At 62.0% G+C, this 18,753-nt stretch overlaps 2 protein-coding genes across 6 annotated transcripts in view; one reads left to right on the plus strand and one right to left on the minus strand.

Annotated features, from left to right (window-relative positions):
- Window positions 1-5,210: 5,210 nt before the first annotated feature.
- LOC138719025 (collagen alpha-1(I) chain-like) lies at window positions 5,211-12,701 on the minus strand. The gene is made up of 7 exons (XM_069853918.1): window positions 11,556-12,701; window positions 11,202-11,316; window positions 10,626-11,117; window positions 7,656-7,755; window positions 7,342-7,402; window positions 5,938-6,662; window positions 5,211-5,355 (listed from the first exon to the last, which is right to left on the minus strand). The coding sequence occupies exons 1-7, from the start codon at window positions 12,699-12,701 to the stop codon at window positions 5,211-5,213; spliced, it is 2,784 nt and encodes a 927-aa protein (XP_069710019.1).
- BCOR (BCL6 corepressor) overlaps window positions 11,398-18,753 on the plus strand; it is a 59,508-nt gene continuing 52,152 nt past the window's right edge. For all 5 annotated transcript variants that reach the window (XM_069873341.1, XM_069873359.1, XM_069873377.1 and 2 more), the window contains exon 1: window positions 11,398-11,413. The gene's annotated coding sequence lies outside the window, so the exon portion shown is untranslated. The remainder of the gene's footprint in view (window positions 11,414-18,753) is intronic.

The following is an 18,753-nucleotide window of genomic DNA, read 5'->3' on the forward strand; positions in this document are numbered from 1 at the left end:
GGATGCTCCGGAGCCCGACGGCAGGGAGGGAGCTCTCGGGGGCTGCGAAAAGCGGGGATCCCGGGGCGGTGCCGGCGGGGACGGGCTCCCCATCTCCCCGCACCCGGCGACATCTGCGCCGCGGGGCCGGCGCGTCGCCCGGGCGGGTGGCTCCGGGCCCGGCGGCTGCCCCGCCACCGGCGAGCGGGGATAAAGGGATTAATCGGCACGCTCTGCCGGGCGGGGGAAGGGGGAGCGCTCGGCCGGCTCCAGCCCCCCCGCTCCCCCCGCGGCGGGGAGGCACCCACCGCGCTCATTGTTCCCGTCCCCGGGCTCGCCGCGGCCGCCGCCGGGGAGGGGATGCCCGGGGACACCCTTTTCGGCCATTTTAAAGCGGCGAAGACGGCGGCTCGCAGCGGGTAACCCCGGCCAAGCTCCCCCCACCACCCCCGGCCTCTCCGCGGAGCCGTCGTTCGCGGAGCTGCCCCCGAGCCGGCTCCGCCCGCACCTGGATCCCCCAGTGAGAGCCCAGCGGGGACACCGCGCTGTCCCCGGGCCTCGGCTCGGGTTCAGCCGGCTCCTGCCTCAGCCCTAAGCCGGGAGCAGCCCCTAAACTCCGCTCCCCGGTCTCGGTCCGCAGCTGGACCCGGCCCAGGCCAAGCCCCGGGTCGGGGTGCGGCCAAACCCGGGGGACCTGCGGCTTCTCCCCGCAAAAAAAAAAAAAAAAAAAAAAAAAAAGTGCAAAGGGAAATCCCGGGCGAGTGGCCGGGAGCCAGGGAGGAGAGGTTAGGCTGGGAGCTGGCTGGCGGGTGGCACGTTGCTGTGAAAAGCGAGCGGGGAAGGCAAATGGGAGCGCGGCACCGTGCAGGCTCGCCACGTGACCGAAATGTGTTTATCTCGCCCGGGAGAAGCCTGCGGAGGCCAACCCCGCTCTCATGGCACAGGCACAACTCTCGCGGCTGGGCCCTGCGAGAGAGCAGAGACCGCTTCTGTTTGCTTTTGCTGTCGCTTCGGCTCTTATCATTTGCCTTGTCATTCATCATCAGCCTCTCCCGGTCTCCCTCCCCCTCGGCCCCCTCCCCTCTCTCCCCACCCGCCGCCTCCCCCAGGGTCAGTCGGGAAAAGACTGGGAATCCATCTGAGGAATGAGACGTGGGAAGAAGGGTCGGATGGAGACGCGGCCGGGGCGAGAGCGGGGGGATGAAAGCAGCTGCGTGCAGAACAAAGGTGCTGGAGGGTGGCTTTTGGTGGTGGAGCAGAACCTCGTAAATGAGAGGTTTTCACTCGCAAGACTCCGCTTGCACGGTTCCCGTCCTGCCCTTGAACTGACAAGCGAATATCTGCATCGCAACCAGAAAGTAAATCACACCGAGCCCGGCTCGGGGAGGGAGCGCACAACGCTTCCCTCGGTTGCTAAGTGCAAAAAAAAAAAAAAAAAAAAAGTGGAAGATTCCAGCTTTCCAGCGCGGCCCCGCTTCTCCGATACAATATTTACTTTGGGAGCCCCGCGAAACGCGCTCGGTGTTCATCCCGGAGGGTGCCGGAGCAGCCTCGCGTGTGCGTGATTCGCAGCGGCGGCGGCGAGGGGAGAAGCCGCGGCGGTGCGGAATATCAAAGCGCTCCCGGCTTGGCAGCGCTCCCGGGCTCTGCTGGCACCCGCGGGATTCCGCGGGGCAGGGCGGGCGGCGGCGGCCGCTCCCGGCACCGGGCACGGACGGGGAGGGGAGGGGGCAGGCAGCCAGCGCTTCGCGGGAGGCCGGGGGAAGCCAAGGTGCTTTCTGGAGGGGGCTCGGCCTTAACGAGGCGCGGGGGTGCTCGGCCGGGAGGGCTCCGGCGCGGCATCAGCCGCTAATCTGATTAGCGCCGTCGCGTTCGCCGAGAAAAGCGGCCGCCGGCCCCCGCCCGGCCTCGGGAGAGCAGACAAAGGTCTGCGAGGCGAGGCCCCGCGGGCCGGCCCTGTTAATGTTCAATCCGTGCCTCTCTCCTTTCCCGGCTCCGAGCCGGGAATGAGGCGGGGAGGGGGGGGGGAGCGGGATGCTGGGATGCTGACCCCTCCGACGGAGCCTCTCCGTCCTGGCCCACCGGGAGGTTTTCTCCTTGGAACTTATGCTAAAATAACATTTGCGTGCACGTTAATGATTTATTTATGTGGCTAATAACGCTCACATTCTCGCTGATATTTGTCTAGGCGAAAGACCAGCTGCGAAATACCCCGCAGCTGTAGCCAGTGCTAGAACAGAGTGCCTTGGAACCAGAAATCAATCATAGAATCATAGAATAACCAGGTTGGAAGAGACCCACCGAATCATCGAGTCCAACCATTCCTATCAAACACTAAACCATGCCCCTCAGCACCTCGTCCACCCGTGCCTTAAACACCTCCAGGGAGGGTGACTCAACCACCTCCCTGGGCAGCCTGTGCCAGTGCCCAATGACCAAGCGGACAACTCTCTAGGCTCAGTCGCTCCATGCGCAGTCCCCTGATAACGAACAGATGAAGTAGATGCTGGAGAAAGGACACGTCGGGTAGGGCCACCGCGCGTGCCCGCTCCTACGCGACGAGGCCAGGCAATTCCCGGAGGCACAGGCAGCCTCACGGGCATCACCCGGGCAGGGCAAGGGCTGCCACACGGCTGCCGGGGGTTAGATGGCGATAAACACGGCGAGCGCCCGGGAGAACGGCTCCGGGAGTCATTGATTGATAAAGGTGTCCGGTTTCCCTGCTGCTCCAGAAAGCACAACCGACAGGTTCGGCGAGATCACATAATCGCAGCGTCTCTGCCTAGAAACAGCGGCGCTAATTTTGCATTTTTACCATCCATCCACGGGGAGGAAAAAATACCTGTCCTCCCGCAATGCAAATCCTTACGCAAACAGCTCCGCGGGTGCGCAGGGAGCCGCTGCCGCCCTGACCTCCCAGCCAAGAGTCGCTGGCCCGGGTTCAGAGTGGCTGGCCGGCAGCAGGACACCACGAAAGCACAGGGGATCGTGCAGAGTCCTCGGCAGCCCCTCGCAACTCGCTACTGGCAGAGAAAAGTCCGAGCAGGAGCCTGCGGGTAATCTCCGAGGCCTTCATGCATCCCCGGCGAGCAGCGCCCCAGCGCTAAGTGCAGTTACCGTGACACTAAACTAGGAGAGAGCGGGTACTGAATTTAATTTGCAGGCTTAAAAAAAAAATCAAAACAAAAAAAAAAAGAAAGAAGGGGGGAATCCCAACTTGCCACTTGGAGCGGTCTGCTAATGAACGCGGGGAGTGAGGTAGAAGGCGGTGAAAGGGCCCTCCTGCCTCGGATTGGGGCCGTGGCTGGTCCCGCTGACCCGCTCCGGGAGCTGGGATCACCCGCAGCACCGTAAAACATTTCTGGAGAGGCAAAGCCCCGCGATGGGGATGCCTCCCTCCCAGCGCGGCTCCCCCCGACGGCCGCGGCAGCAGCCTCCTTCCTGCCTTTTCCCCCCCCCGTAGTTAGGGATACACCCCGATCCAGCCGCTTTCCTGCTCCCGCTGCCTCGGGGGAGAGGGAGGAAATCAGACGGAGGGGGGCGAGAAGCGGCTGAGTAACCCCCTCCCCGCTTTTTCTTCATCCCCCCATCCCGGCTCTTGCAAACTGCCTCCCGTTTAGCAGCAGAAGTTCACGAGAGAGCGAGACATAAAGAGAGCGAGATCGAGGTTTCCGAGAAAAGGGAGAGGCGAAAATAGCGAGGTAGAGATTAAAAACAAACAAAAAAAAAAAAAAAGCATCGCAACCGAGGGACCCCCCGATCGGCTGGGAAGCCGGTGGGATCCGGCCGGGGGAAGGAAGGGAGAAGAGAGGGCTTTAAAAAACTGGAAGGCAAAAGCTGTCGGGGAGGAAGTGTAAGCCGAGAGGGAGGCTGGGGGAGGGGAGAGAGCGCCATCTTTTCATGTCACAGTCACAGAGACAGCGCTGGGCTCGGCCACAGCGTCTCGGTTTCTTTTTTAACAGCGGAAAACGTGCGATTAGCAGGCAGACGGGCGGAGACTGCCAGCCCCGCGCTCGCACACAGCCCGCAGCGCTGTCTCCGCGCCGTGTAATCCCAGCGCTCAGCCCTGCTGCACCCCCTCATTAAAAACCCGGAGATTTCCTTCTCCTCCTCCTCCGCTCTCCGAGGAAAAACAACGCCAGCCGCCGCCTGCACCCGGGGGCCCCGTTCGCACCGACGGGCTGCGCTCTCCCTACGGCGGGAGGTGTATGGTGGGGGGGTGGGGTGGGGATGATGATGATGATGGGGGGCAGAGCCGCAGCCCCTCCGTTTCCCACACCCGGGGGGGCTGCTCGGCGCTTGCCCCCCACGCCCTTCCCTTTATCCATCCCGCGGGGAGCGGCGGGATCCGAGGATCCCGCGGCGGAGCCGGGGGCACGGCCGCCCCCCGGGCACGGCGCTTTATTCCGCAGCGCTCAAACCCCTCATTGTGTTTGGCAGAATCACCTGCCTCCTCCGGAGCCGGGCGATTAATTTAATGCGATACAGAGCGCGCTCCGTCCCGGCCCCCCCCTCCTCCTCCTCCTCCTCCTTCTCCTCGGGGTGTTGGGGGGGGGGATCTCCGCGGCACGTTCCGTGCCGCGGAGATCCCCCCCCCCAACACCCCGAGGAGAAGGAGGAGGGGGCACCCCCCGAGCCCCGGCTTTCCCGGCCGCTCCCGGGGAAACCTTCCCGGCTCCGATCGGAGTCGCACAAGCAGCAGCAGCAGCGGCAGCCGCCGCGCAGACCCGCTCGGTGCCCGGGGGGGAGGCGGGGGGGGGGGCTGCGGGGCGGGCGGGGGCCGAGCCGAGCCGGGCGAGGGGATTTGCTGGGTCGTTGGCTGCGCCTGGGGAGAGGCGGGGGGGGCTGCGCCGAGCGGTGGGGGATTTGAGAGGGAAGGGGAGGGGGTGGCTGGGCTCGGCGGAGGAGGGGTGGGGGGGGAGCTGCCGCGGCTGCTGGGGACGGCGGCTGTTATTATTGTTATTACTGTTATTGTTATTTTTAGGGGGCGGCGGTGGTGGGAGCGAGGGGGGTGGGGGGGTGGGCGGCGCTCGGCGGGGCGGGGGGTGGGGGGGGGGGCGATGTGGAAAAGGGGGCGGGGGGGGGCAGCCGGCTGCGCCCGCGGAGGGGGCATGAGGTGAGGGCGGTGGGAGAAGCGTCTCCTCTGTTTCTAATAAAGGAAACGACTTTTATTGAACGATAAATGCAGGGGAACGAAAGTCGTGTGGGTGCGCCCGGTGGGGGCGATGGATTTAGCGGAAGGGAGGGGAGGGGGGGTGCCTGGGGCAGGCTGGCCTCGGCTGCTCCTGCCCGAGGTGGGGGGGGGGGCGGATCTCGGGGACGGGGGCCTCGGCCCGGTGGAAGGGGGCGAGGGCCCCCCCTGAGCGTTGGGGGGGGCTGGAGAGGGAAAGAGAGCGAGATGCTCGCGGTGGGGGGTCCGGGGAAGGGGGGGCGTGGGCCGTGGGGTGGTGCTGCCTGCCCCTCTCGGGCAGGGGGGGGGGCTGAGGGGGAGGTGTCGGCTGCGCCTTGCCAGTTGGGATTTGATAGGGGCGGTAGGAGACACGTCTCCTGTTTCTAATAAAGGAATCGGCTTTTATTGAAGGATAAATGCAGGGAACCAAAGTCGTGTGGGCTGCAGCCGCCGAGCTTCGTTAGCTGCCGATGTGACTGTGAAGATAAAACGCTCCACAATAACCCGAGCGCGAAGAGCGCCGGGGATGGATGGGGACGCGCGTCCCCCCGCCCCCGCCGCGCCCCGCAGCCCCGGCCCCGCGGCGGGAGCTGCCCGGGGAGCCTCGGGCCGGGCTAACGGCTCGGCCTTGGGACTCGGCCAAGTTTCTCTGACTTAGGGGAACTCTGGGGATGAGTAATCGCGCCAGGCTAGGGTTTGGGAGGGTGGTTGGGGTTTTTTTTTCTCTCGCTCGCGGTCTCTTTTTTTTTTTTTCCCCCCCCCTTGCCATCAGCTGCTGACCCACTCACTTCGAGAGCGCGGCACCGACGAGTTTCTGAGAAAGGCGGCAGGAGGAGACGGGGGATGCGGCGAAGCTCCCCCTCCACCGTCTCGGCTCCCCGCTGAGCCCCCCACCGCCTCGGGGCTGCGTGGGGTCCCCTCTGTGCGACGGGCCCTGGATGTGGCTTTGCCTGGGGACGCCTGGGGACGAGGGGACGCCCGCCCTCCCTCCCACGCCACTCGCTCCGCGCTGCCTTGCGTGGAGGCCCGTGCCGGAGCTCTCCCAGGGCGGCCGCGCCTTGCCCTCGGGGAGCCGTCGCGAAGCCTTCGCTGCTCGACATCCCGGCTTATCGCAGGTGGCGACGGCTCCAGGAGGGAAAGGGAGAAACTCCGGGCCTGGGGGGAGGCCCCGGAGACCGGGAAGGAGCGGAGCCTGCATCCTGCCCGCGGGACCCGGGGTAGGAAACTGGCCCGGGGGTGTCCGGTCAGGCGACTCGGAAGCCGCTGACGGCGGATCCTGCAGCGCGGTTGGGGCGGGGGAAAACGGGGAGCATCGCCGCCTCCCGCCGCCCCGGTGCCGTCGGAAGCGCTGCGGCGGAACGACCTGGGAAAAGGCAGCCCGGCTCTCCCTCTGCTTCACCCAGTGCAGCTCTCTGCCCGCTTTCGGGGCGCCGAGGGGCTGCAGGGCGGCCACGTCGTGCAGGCACGGCCGGGGGGCATCGGGGCGCCAGGCAGGTTTCGATCCTCTCGTTACCTGCGGGATTTGGCTTCCGAGAGGCGCCCAGGGAGGGGGCTGCTGGGTTTAGGGAGGGGTTTAGGTACCGCGGCGGCGGAGGGGGAGTCAGAGGGAGATGAAGCGAGGACGAGGTTTTAAATGGCATTTCTGAACGGAAAATACTTTTATTTTCCCTTATGTTTTTTTTTTTGAAGCTGCTTTCGAAATGAACATTTTCTGCGATAAGAGGTGACCGATCAGAATCGCTGGGGGGAGGTCGCAAGCAGACGTTTTGCCCCAGCTTACTGTTATCTTATCTTTCACACTTGCAGGGCGAAAAAGTGGCTTATCTTTATACCCACCCCCCTCTCGCCTTAATTGCTAAAAACACTGTGAAGTGTTAAGTACAGGACTAAAGAATGTGTCTGCCAGGGAGAGAAAGGGGAGGGGAAAAAAAAAAAAGAAAAAAAAAAAGGATACGTTTTCAAAAATTAGGGGCTTTTCTATGGCAAAGTGCACACGTGTGCACACCGAGAGCCCCTCCCTGCCCCCGCTCCGCTGCCGCTTTGATGTCGCAGGCTCTCATTTCACACGGAGCACCCCGGCGAGCCGCTGCCGGGCTCCCAGCCGGGGCGCAAATCCCCCGCTCGGCGGGCGCGGAGGGCGGCGGGGGCTCCGCTCTCACCTCTGGGGCGGAGTGAATAACCCCAGTGTTTACCGCTTGGTATTCAGCGCCGAGGCACCGCAGCGTCTCCCCGCCGCTCTCCCCACCCCCCCCGCTCCGAAACAAAACACAACACAAAAACAGAACCAGAAGGAGGACGGAGGTGATTCATCGACTGTGTCCAATTATTAACATACAAGCTGCAGTCTCGGCACAAACGCACCTTCAAACCATGGCGGTTCCCCACCCCCGGCCGCCGCGTTACGTTTAAAACTCGAGGCTGCCGAGCCTCGACTCGTCTTGGGATGCCGAGAGGGATGGGGATGCCGAGAGGGATGGGGATGCGGGGACCACCCCCCCCCCCCCACCACCACCGCCGGGATGCGGGGCCCGGAGACGATTTGTCATTGGCCTTTGTAAGAAAGATAGCGGCGCCGAGTCCGTGAACCGAGCGCGTCTCGGGCTCTTCTGGGGAGAGGGAGAGAAAAATAATGGATCTCTTGTCAACAGAGTAGCCCTGAACTACGAAGTGAAATCATACCCCCCCCCACCCCCCCCACCTGGATTGCACGGGGAGTTTTTGCGTGGCCGTGTAACAATGTGCTGGCACCGTGTCAGGTCTGAAAGCGCTGCGAGACCCCGCATAAACGCCAAGCGAGGCTCGTCTTGTTTTGTTATTCAGATTTCTCGCACTTCCATTAAAAACGGCCTTACAATAAGCAACGATAAAGGTCTGATTTAAGACACACTCGAGCGGGGCAATTCAGAGCTTAGGACAGTGATCTGTTATTTATAGGCTTTTCCTAGCACTCATCACCAGGCTGGCTGAGCACCTCGCTCGCATTAATTCATTTTACCTTCGCAGCGACCGGCTCCCCTCTCTCCCGTTTCCCGGCACGGGAAACGGGAGAGAGGGGAGCCGGTCGCTGCGAACGTTGTGGTGTGGTGAGCAGGGCTGGAGGGTCCCGGCCTCACCGCTCCTGGGGCTTAAACCCCAACTTTCTGAGGTGTGCGGCCCGGAGGTGGCGGGAGGCTTCTAATTAGAGGCGGCGCTGGAGGTAAATGAGAGCCGGCGTCAAGCCATCCCACTTGGAAGCCTCCTGCGAGAAGCCCATTCTGCCATTAACAATGGATTTGTCTTTACGAGGAGGTTAAGTACTTAGCATTATCGGAGCAGCCTTTCTTTATTTTTTTTTTATTTTTTTTTTTTTCGCGAGAGCATCCTCGCCCGGCTAGGCAGAGGCAGCAGGCAGGGAGCACCCCCCTTGAGCATCATCTCTGCAGGGGGGCTCCCCCCCTTCTCTCCCGGGGAGAGAACAGTGTGCAGCGGCCTGACCCACGGGGTCAGCTCCCTCCGGGCCGGGAGGGGTTGGGGAGGGGAGGTTGCCCGGTAATCCGGGAGGCGAGAGCACGCTCTGAATTTTCCAGGGGGAGCTCGGCGATGCCCGCACCCGCGGCGAGGAGGGAACTGAAGCCCCAATGTCTTCACCCTGGAGCCTCCAGCTCCGCGAAGCTCGGGGACCCGGGGAACAAAAAAGCCACAGAGGCGAACAAGCGCGGGTCTGTTCCTCCCCGGCCACCGAGGAGGAAACTGCGCTCGCAAAGAAAGAAAGTTGAACTACGGTTAAAAAGAAAAGCGAAGCGAGTTTATCCCGAGATAACTCGAAGTCATTAGTTACGTATTAAAAAAAAAAAAAAAAAAAAGCGCCTCGTCTCCATCCCCCCCGGCCCCGCACACATGTGATCCGGAGCCTGCACCCCGGGGGAAGGGAACCGGGTGACTCTGGGGATGCCGGTGGCACCGCGGATCCAGAGCTGCGGGAGAGACAAAGCCCGCATCGACGCCGCCGTGAAGCTGCGGCCGGGAGACGCGCTGCTTCTGCCTTCCTACCGAAAGAAGCAATTCTAATGAGGTTTTCCCTAGGAAAGGGAGCGGGAGGGAAACAACAGAGGCCTTTGCTCCAGCTGCGTGCCTGTAACTCACGTGCGTTCCCTCTAATAACTTTTAATGTCTACCCCCAAAACATCTTTATAAAAAATAGCTTGACGGCGGAATAGGCCAGGTGTCCTTCGGCTTGTTGTGGGAGATTAAAGAAACGTGTGGGAGCCTTTTCCGATGCGGGAGCACGATGGAACCGGGAGCACATCCCGGCTGCCGCGCTCCCCTGCGAGGAAGCCGAGCGCTGCGGCCGGAGTTTCGGGTTTCACGCGGTGGATATTTCACTTCTGTTTTGGGACGGACGAGGGTTTTTTTTGTCTTTTTCTTTTTTTTTTTTTTTAAAGAGAGTCGTAGCGAAAACCCGAAGCCCCGTGACGGGCAGCCTCATGAAACGCCAACCCGGCTCCCATGCGTGTGCGGGTTATGCGCCCTGTGTGCCCGCATCTGGCGACCCACGAGTGTTTCCCAAATTCTCGATTAAAAACTTCTGGATTTTTTTTTTTTGGAAGTGGGGTTAGGTTTCTAGGGACGGCTTTCGGGAACTCCTCTTTTTCCACCTTAGGAGATAGGCGAGAGCGAGGGAGAGCAGGCAGGCAATCCTGAATCCCCATCGCCCTGCGCTCTAGGCGAGGGAAGCCTCTGCCAGCTCCCAGCGTCTCCGCAACCTTTTTTTCGCGCTGGGGTCTTGGAGGTGGCGATTAAAAATCCCCCCCGGGGCGAACTGTCGGCGTTAATCGCCTGGCGTTTGGCTGGCGGTCGCTCCCACACGGAGAAGAGCAGCTCCATGCGGCGCCGGCGGCGCTGAGGTGGCAAAACTCCCGCTTCCCCCGGGGAAGGCGCCGGGAGGTGCGGGGGGAGGTGCGGGGCGGCCCCGGGAGCCTCCGCGGGACCAGACCCGGGAGGATCGGAGAGGATGGGCGTTAGGAACGCGAAATTTACGATTCGAGCTCGCCGAGCCAAAAGTTGCCTTGCCAAAGTAAATAGATGCAGCCGATAACTACCAACCCGGAGATTAAAGGGCTGCTCGACCCGGGCAGAAATCTTAAAGCCAGCGAGGGGAAACGGCGCTTCGGTCGCCTCCCCAGCCCGGGCTGCCACACCGCTCACACGCGGTACGAGCCGCGTTCAGGGCTGCCAAAGCCGGATCAGGCGAAAACGCGCTTTAATAAGGCCCCTCCCCGCCCCGCGCAATGCAGACGTTGACAAACGAGTGGCTTTTTTTTTTTTTTTTTCCATCCCGATTCAGAGCCCGGAGAAAAGGACCGGGCTGGGGGAAAAGGGGAGGGGGGTGGGTGAGAAAAACACAAATCGGCGCGGCCGAGCTGCGAACCACGAGAAGTTGAGAGCGGCGGGTGGGACCAGAGAGGGGCCCCGGGGCCGTGGGGTGGGGGGAACCCACTTCGCGGGTGGCAAGGTGCGAGCGAGAGTCGGGGTCGGGAGAGCTGCGAGGCCGCGGCGGGTCCCGGGGGAGGGGATGCCCTTGCGCCACCGGGGGGGAACCTGGGGCCGGTGGGGCGGGGGGCTCCACCGCCGGGGGGGATCCCGGGCGCCTCGGTGGGGCGGGGAGGGAACGCGGGGCGCCCGGTGGAGGGCCCGGGGGCGGCGAGGGGCGGCGCGGAGCCTCGCAGCGATGTCTGGCAGCGCCGCCGCCGCCGCTGGGGTTTTGACAGCTTGGCGGAGCCGAGCGAACGGAGCTTTATGGTAATTGCGGTTCTCCGCTGGCCTTCTGGGTAGCGAGCGAGGGGAGCATCGGTGGGGCGGGGGGGGGGGGGGTGCGAGGGGGCGGCCGTCTTCTCCCCGCCCGCGGGATGCGGAGCGGCCCCCGGGGCGCCGCGGCGACCTGTGCCGGCCGGGGGCAGCGGGCGAGGCGAAGCGCGGAGCCGGCGCTCGGCTGGGGGCGGCGAATCAATTAGTCAGGGCAAGGGAGGGAGAGCCCAGCCTGGGTAGGGAAGCGCAGCCAGGGGAGGGGGGAAACTTGCAGAGGGAAAAAAGCGGTGGCGGCGCTGCTGCTGCTGCCGCCGCTGCTGCTGGCGGCGGCTCCCTCGGTGCAGCGCCTGCCCGGGGGGAGGGGAAGGGAGGGGAGGCGGTGGCTGGAGGAGGAGGAGGAGGAGGAGGAGGGAGAGAGGGAGGGGGGATGCGAGGGGAGCGCAGCGTGCAGCAGACGGAGCCCGGTCTCCCAGCGGCAAGGTGAGGAAGAGCGGCTTTCCCGGCGGACTAAAGAGGTTGGGGGGGGGGGGTTGGCGGGGGGGGAAGGAAGAAAAAGAGAGAGAGAGAGAGAGGAGGAGAACAGGAGGAGGAGAATTAAATCCCCAGCCACACACACACACACAAAGCCGCGGCGGCCAGGGCACGGGAGACGGCGGCGCGGGCGAGATGCGGGGAGCGGCGCGCTCGCCAGCGCAGGAACTTCGCCCGGAGCGAGCCAGCAACATGGCGCTGCCGAACCCGAGCCGGCAGCCGGAATGAGCATCGCGGGCTGCCGCTGCCGCCCCTGAGCCCGCCGAGCCCGGCAGCGAAGCCTCTCCCCGCGGGCACCTGCCCCGGCGGCGCCGGCCGCGCTCCCGCCCACCGCCCCCCCCTCCGCGTCCCGCGGGCTCCCTCCCCGCCCGCAGCCGCTCCCCGGACCGAGCCGCGGCGCACGCAGCCCCGGAGACCGGGAGCGCGACCGGGAAAACTTTTTCTCATCTCTCTTCCCCTCCCGCCCCGACGGGGCTGCCTTTCCCGGGAGAGCAGCCGGGCGAGGGAGAGCGACGCTGAGGGACCCGCGGCGGGGACCACGCTCGCCGCAGCCCCGCGGCACGAAGGTCAGTGCCCCGCTCCGCCAACGCCGCCCGCGCGGGGAGCCGCGCCGGGTCCCCCCGGCCACCGGGCAACCCCCGGGCTCCCCTCGGCCCCGCTGGGGGTTCCCCTCGGCGCGGCGGAAAGTTGGGGCGGCGGGACCCGGGCAGGGTCGGGAGGAGAGGGGTCTTCCCGGTGGCTGCGGCGGCGGCGGGGAAGTTTGGAGGCAGTTTGTTGGGAAGATGCCCGTTTGGGAAGCGGGGGAAGCTGCTGGTCGCGCTGCCGGCTCCGGTGCGCCTTTTGGGGAGGGGGGTTGGGGGATAGCGGCGGCGTTCCAGTCGGTGTCGCGCTTTGCCGTCGGGAAGGCGGCGGTGCGGGGCTCCCGGGGCTCCCGACGAGCGGCGGTGCCGACCCCGCACCGGGAGCTCCCGTCTCCGCGCTCCTCGCCGCGGGCAGGTGAGCGGCGGGGCCGGCCGGCTCCGGGCTGCCGTCCCGTCACCGGGAGCACCCGGGGCGCCGTTCTCCGCCCCCCGTTCCCTCCGCCCGGGCGGGCGGGAGCCGCGGCGCACGTGGGGCTGGCGGCGCGGGGCTTTCCCGTGCGCGGAGCTTGTGCCGGCGGGACGCGGAACTTCAGCCAGCCCGAAAATGTAGTTTGGAGCCGGGAGAGCGAGCCGGAGGGAGGCTCGGGGCTTGGCATCAAAGGGCCGGCCGGAGGGGGCCGGCCGGGAGGGGGGAGGCAGCGGAGGCTGCTTTGTGAAGCCGGGGCCAAATGGGGCGGCTCTGCGCAGCATATGAGGCATTTGATGTTCGCGGAGCGAGTCCGGGGGCGAAGGCTGCGGAGCGTTCACGTTCCTCTTTCTCGATGTCTGTGTGTTGTGTTTTTTTTTTTTTCTTTCTTTCCCCTTTCCTCCCTCTCTCTCGTTTCCGCGATGTGTGTCGGATCCTGGGGTTTCGTGATCGCGGAGGGAGCGTGTGTGTGTGTGGGGGGAGCACCTCCCCCTTTCCCCCGACAGAAAAAAAAAAAAAAGCCCCGACCGTAGTGAGCGGTGTAAAACTGACAAAGTGTGAGGACTGGCTTTAATGGTATCGCCTCGGAGCTCCTCGCAGCATTAATTCCCACTAATGAATCTTTTCCAGAAACTCCGTTCATTGCTTTCATCTGCTCTTTGGAGCCTGCAGCTTTTGTATTCGTGTTTGTATTAAAAAAAAAAAGAGGGGGGGTGTGGGGGTTGGGGGGGAAGCCTGTACCACGTAGCCCCGTAGCAAAGCCCGGATTTTCCAAATGTTTCCATTAACTTTTATTTTTTTCCTTCCCGCGCCGTCCCCGTGGCCTCGCCGGGGCTGCTTGGGAACAAAGCTGGGGGCGAAACCGAGCGGGCGGTGCGGGGTCTCGGTCCCCCGGGGGGACAGCGCCCGCCCCCCCCCCCCCGCCCCCCGCGGTGGCTCCGCGGCTCCCGGATCGCCGCCCCCCGCGCTTCTCCCGCAGCTTTGTGCGGAGCGCTCCCTCCTTGCTCGCGGCCCCGAGAGGCTGGTGCTGCCTGCTGGAGCCCGGTGCTTGCGACACACCGATTCATTTCCTTTCGGTTCTGCTGTCGGAGCCGCTGGGTGGCTTTTTTTTTTCCTTCTTTTTTTTTTTTTTTATCTTCCCCTCTTTTTATTTTTTTCCCTTCTCGAGAGGTAGCCAGCGCAGCGCTCACCCTAATTGCTTTTAGGAGGATTAGGAGCAAATTCCTCTTTCCCCCAGCCTTGTGCCGCCGCCTCCCTCACCCCCCGCCCCCCCCGGTTGCCTTCGCGCGCCGGGGTTGCAGTTTATCCCTGGTGCAGCTCTTTGAATTGCTGTCACAAATAGGTGACTCAGAGTTAATTAGGAAGTATGCACCGGATCAATGGGCTGCACAGCTCATTAGTTATTCCCCAGCCTTTTGCAGCAGCGTCGGACCTCCGGCTCCTCTCCCCGCATCCACACCTCCTTAATTCGCGACCCGGAGGGCTGGCGGGGACCCGGGAGCGCTCGGGGTGAGGGGGGCTGGGTGCGAAAGGGGCGTGATGAATACGGACATTGAAGTTTCCAGGTTGGGAGGTTGCGTGTGGAGGAGCGGCCGGATCCTTCTTACTTCCCGCCCCCCTTCCCCCCCACCCCCAGCCCAGCCCCTCCCGCCCCGGGTAAGGATGGAACCTGCCTCCCCGCACGGGCGTGGAGGGTCCTTTCCAGCCCCGAGGTCGGAGGGACGAGCCCGGAATGTTACCAAAAACAAACAGGCACCAAAAAAAAAAACAAAAAAAAGGGAGAGAGAAAAAAGTGTGTGTGTTTATTGGAGCGTACGCTGAGAGAGCAGACAAAATCTCATTTGTCAGGCATGAAGGTGGGCTGTGTGGAAGGCTATAAATACACCGGGGAGGATTGTATCGCGGTCACTTTTCTGTTCCTCGCCATTTCTAAGGTGAGTGGCGGAGGCTGAGGGACCGGGCAGGGGTTTCTCCTGGTATTGTTTGTCCGTCTGTGATAGATCGGTCTAGACAGCCGCTCAGGCTCCCTGCGAGCTCAGGAACCGGAGCCTGAAAGGGAGAAGTGGGGGAGTCGGAGAGGAAAAGGTCACCGCGATATTTTTTTCTTTCTTTTTTTTTTTCTTCTTTTTTTTTTTTCTTTTGGTGGCGGTGGTTGTTAACCCTTAAAGCCGAGAAGGGATGGCGGCCGGCTGCCCCGGCCTAGAAGGATGCGGGAGCAGCTAATAGTGGCAGGGATGCTGCTGGACGCGGGAGGGGGGCCGGGGCAGCGCGCCTCGGGCCCCGGCGCTCCCCGTCCATCCAGTGGCTTGAGAAGAGCTGTTTCCCACAACAGGAAAAGAGTTCACGAGGCTAGCGCCAGATTATTTCGTTCCCAGAGTTTCCTCTCTCTGGAAACTCCGAGGAGCGCTTGGAGCCGGGGGTAAGCGGAGCCAGCGCAGCCCTTGGGGCTCGGCGGGGCCCTGAGTGCGAGCTGGCCCCGGTGTCACGGTGTCCCGGCTGCTCTCTGCCTCCCCCGGCCCCCCCCCGTGCCTCCTCCTCCCGCAGGATGCGGTGGGGACCCCGCGGCGGAGGCTCCCGGCCCGGCGGGGGGGGGGGCGAGCTCCCGCGGCCGCCGGCAGGTCCCGTCAACTTCCCGGCCCTCACGGGATCTCCCTGGACGGCGCCTGTGCAGGCGGAGGCCCGGAGTGCCTGCTCGGGGGTGTCTGTGAGCCCGCGGGGCCCCGCACACCTCGCTGCGGGGGCTCGGGTGGGTTTCCCAGGCGGCTCCTGGGTGCGTGTGCGATTCCCTTTGTACCGAGGTGTCCCCGGCGGAGGAGACGCGATCGTGGCGTGCCGAGCCTGGGCGGCGCAGATTAAAAGCGGCTATAAGGCTTTAGAGCGCTAGATAAAAGCTGGGTTTGTCGGATTCGCCTGCAGCGCAGACCATTCCCATTCCTCTTTGTCTGAGCCCCCGGTTCCGGGCGCTACAGCCTTATTGGAAACGCTCCGAGCAGAGCGCGCAGCCGGGGCAGCAGGCAGCCCAGCGCTTATTTACACGTCACATCTAAATACATCTCTAATTAGATAGAAGCAACGCCGGAAATGGCAGATTTGTTGCATATCTAATAGAGACCAGTGCAAACAGACCCCAGCAGGGCTTCCCTCTCCTCTGCTCCCCCCATCAAAAAAAAAAAAAAAAAAAAAGGACCAGCAAGACCAAGCTATTAATCTGAGACCGACCAGCGATGACTTCTCCCATTTGAGCGCATGATGAACCACACTGGCAAATGTCTCTATTCTAATATTTAAAGCAATACTTAGAACGTGTGAACTGAATGCCCAAATATGGACTGGGTCTTGAAACAATACTGGTGCCTTGGCTTTATTCCTGCGCTGGTGGACAATCCAGGCTCTGTGTCACGCACTGTATCTGTCTTTACCGTGATGTGCTGAGAGCTGCAGCTTCTCAGGCACTTGGGAATTGTTGTCCCTTTTCCCTGCTCCTCCCCTGCCCCGTGATAATTCCCCGTTTCTAAGGCTGATAAAGAAGCCAACGTCCCGTAACGGGGATGCCAGAGGCAAAGCATCTGAGCTCCAAGGGCTCCTGTGCAGTCCACGCAAGCAAACTTTGTGGATCTGTGCAGCTGGGAGACCACACAAAGTTGTTGACATGCTTTCAGGTCTCCGTTTGCAAAGAAAATGGACCCAGGCCACCGCAGCCCAAAATAATAAGAGCTGCGCATACCAAAGTGGTCTTAGCAATCTGTGGCTGTCGTTTAAAAGGTCTCTCAACTCTGACCGGTGAGTGGCCCCTGCAAAGACAAGCCAGGAGCTGCAGCAGCTCAGGTCGTAGCTCCAGCCGCTACAGTGCCCGGTGACTAAATGGGCTCGGAGTAAATTAGTGCTCGGCACGGAGGAGAAGAGGATTCTGATTTCTGTACGTCTTGAGAAAGATGAGGGCTCGTGCTGGGGCTCTGCAGCGTAGTTGGGTTGCGCAGGTGATATGCGATACGATACCTTTCCCCCTAGCACCACAAATAGATCACGTTTTAGTGTGGGCTTAGAGAGAGCAGCGTGAAGCCGAGTTTAATACTTCCTCCTCAGGCTGATGTCGCTTTAGGAATAATTGATGGCCGGAGCGGGCCTGCTTCCCTCTTTTCTTGGTTTTGCAACACAACCTGAGCGGCGGAGCGGAGCTGGCTGGCAGGGGAGAGCCGGGATAACCCTTTTTACCCAGCTCTCGCTGGCTCCGTGTGTGTGTGTGTTTGCGTGCAGGAGGCAGCGGCCGCCCGGGCTGCAGGCAGGGGGAGTTCCCTGAGCAGCTCCCGTTAATCCTCCTGTCCTTTCAGGGACCGGGGCTCAGTGCTGTCGCTGCTCCGGAGCGACCTTTCCCTCCAACCCGACCCTCCCGGGTCCCGAGGCTGTGGCGGGCAGGCATCTGTCCCAGGGGGGACACATCTTCTGTGGAGGTTTCTAAAACGCATCTTTTGTGGAGGTTTTCTAGGGAGCAGGCAGCCGGCGAGCCTCTGAATCGCTGAACAGATGAGGTGGGGACGGAAAGGAGGAGGCCAAGAACTCGTGGCAAATGTGGATTTAGGAAAGTTCTGCTGCTTTCCAGCAGGGAATTCATTTTTCCTTGTTTGCTGGACAGCAGTTCTTGGCCGAGTGGAGATTTTTTTTTCCCTCTCTTCTCTCCACTGCTGGAAAAGTTAGTGAGTGAGAGCACGCTTCAGTACCTGCCTGCCTGTTTTCCTTAACTGTTGTCTGTATTATTTGGGACCCCCGCTCCGCATGCAAGTGCTCCTCGCACCCCAAAACCACCTCATGAGCTAAGAGGTTCGGTGCCGTGTGATTAGATGTGCAAGGAAGTCCTCTTGGAGAAGATCCTGACAGCATGAAATATAATTGGTGATCTGAAAGACAGTTTCCAGTATAATCTCATTATGCACCACAGACTCCCGGTGTTATTTTGTAGAAGGCGGACAATGATCAATTTACATTGACCTGGGGCTGGGCGAGCTTTTAGATGGTAATTGCCATATTGATTTGCATGCAAAAAGAAGACCTGCTAAAATTAAAGACCGGAAGCTAAATTAAACTAAATTTATTGTCTAGGTGCAACCTAAAAGACTTGTAAAAGTCTGGGGTAGACTAGGAAAGCTATGAGATTCAGAGAAAAATGATTCTCATCCCGATCACTCCAGAAAATTAATCTACATGATGGAGACCGGGGCTGCAAAGACCCCATTGTGAGCAGAGGCACACAAGCCGAGGCTGTTCCGTGTAAGCCCCGACTCTCTAAACAATCAGAGAATAAAATATCTCCTCTGTCCAATGAAAATCTCAGCCTGAATGTTGGGATTGTCGTGCTAAGGAAAACAAAGCTTTATTTGGATAAGACAATTAAAGTGGAAAGCGCAGAATCCACCAGCCACACTGGGAATGGCTTGTATAAAGAGCTGAGTGTGTTCAATAGAGCGCTGGGGAAAGGGGGAGGCTCCGCGCTGCCGAGCCGGCACCGGGAAAGCCTGGCATTGTGCTTCCTTTGGCTGCTTCTTGGCCAGGAGGGACCAGAGTGCTCCCAGCCAAACACACTCCTTTCCACGGCTCCTGCTGCTCCCGAAGCAATCTCCCGCAGCCCGGAGCTGGACTGGCACAGCTCTTTCCGGGGTTGTTCCCCAGGCACCTCCAGATGGTCCGTAGTGGGTTGCAGTATGCCGGCGCTGCCAGCTAGCCCGTTCTTTCTCAAAAGCTTGTTTCGCTTTTCGTTTTCAGCCAGAGTAGTTCTTGCTCTTAGCCCAGGCGTTCATGTAGTGCTCAGGAATACCTCACCTAGGGGCCTGAGTATTTGCATATTACAAAACATTCGGGCCTGTATCCTCAGTTGTAGAAGTCAGATCTCCTCCTCCACGGGAGTATCGGAGTAGCTGGCGCCTGGCACAGTTGATAGCTGAGAGAACGCACTTGCACAGGCAGCAGACCTCATGCCTGGGGCAATGCAATGGGCGTCCTTGTGCTTGCACGGAGCAGGTGCCATGGGGCGGCTTGTCCCTCACCTGCTGCTGTGTTTTCCCCAGGCTCCCCAGTGGTGGGGTGGCATTGCAGTCAGGGGTTTCCTGGAGGGGGTGGGAGAGCGCTGTGGGGTTGATTTAGCCTCAGCTTGAGTACGGCATTTGCACGTGGTGGCAGGTAGGGATGGAGAAGTGAAATCAAAGCTGCAGGGGTGGATTCTCAGCTCTCCTTGAATTTCACAGGGAACTCCC

Source organism: Phaenicophaeus curvirostris, chromosome 1 (genome assembly GCF_032191515.1).
Source record: "Phaenicophaeus curvirostris isolate KB17595 chromosome 1, BPBGC_Pcur_1.0, whole genome shotgun sequence".
Classification (NCBI taxonomy): domain Eukaryota; kingdom Metazoa; phylum Chordata; class Aves; order Cuculiformes; family Cuculidae; genus Phaenicophaeus; species Phaenicophaeus curvirostris.

What these genes read in the sequence shown, in the direction of transcription:
- LOC138719025 (XM_069853918.1), bottom strand. Translation starts at nt 12,701, where the DNA reads ATGCCAAGCCCCGAGCCTCCCTCCGGCTCGCTCTCCCGGCTCCAAACT. An exon ending in GCCCTGGCCGCCGCGGCTTT is followed by an intron (nt 11,317 to 11,555) that starts GTGTGTGTGTGT and finishes CTCCTCCTCCAG; the next exon opens with CCACCGCCTCCCCTCCCTTC. An exon ending in GTCGGTGCCGCGCTCTCGAA is followed by an intron (nt 5,356 to 5,937) that starts GTGAGTGGGTCA and finishes TTCCCTCTCCAG; the next exon opens with CCCCCCCCAACGCTCAGGGG.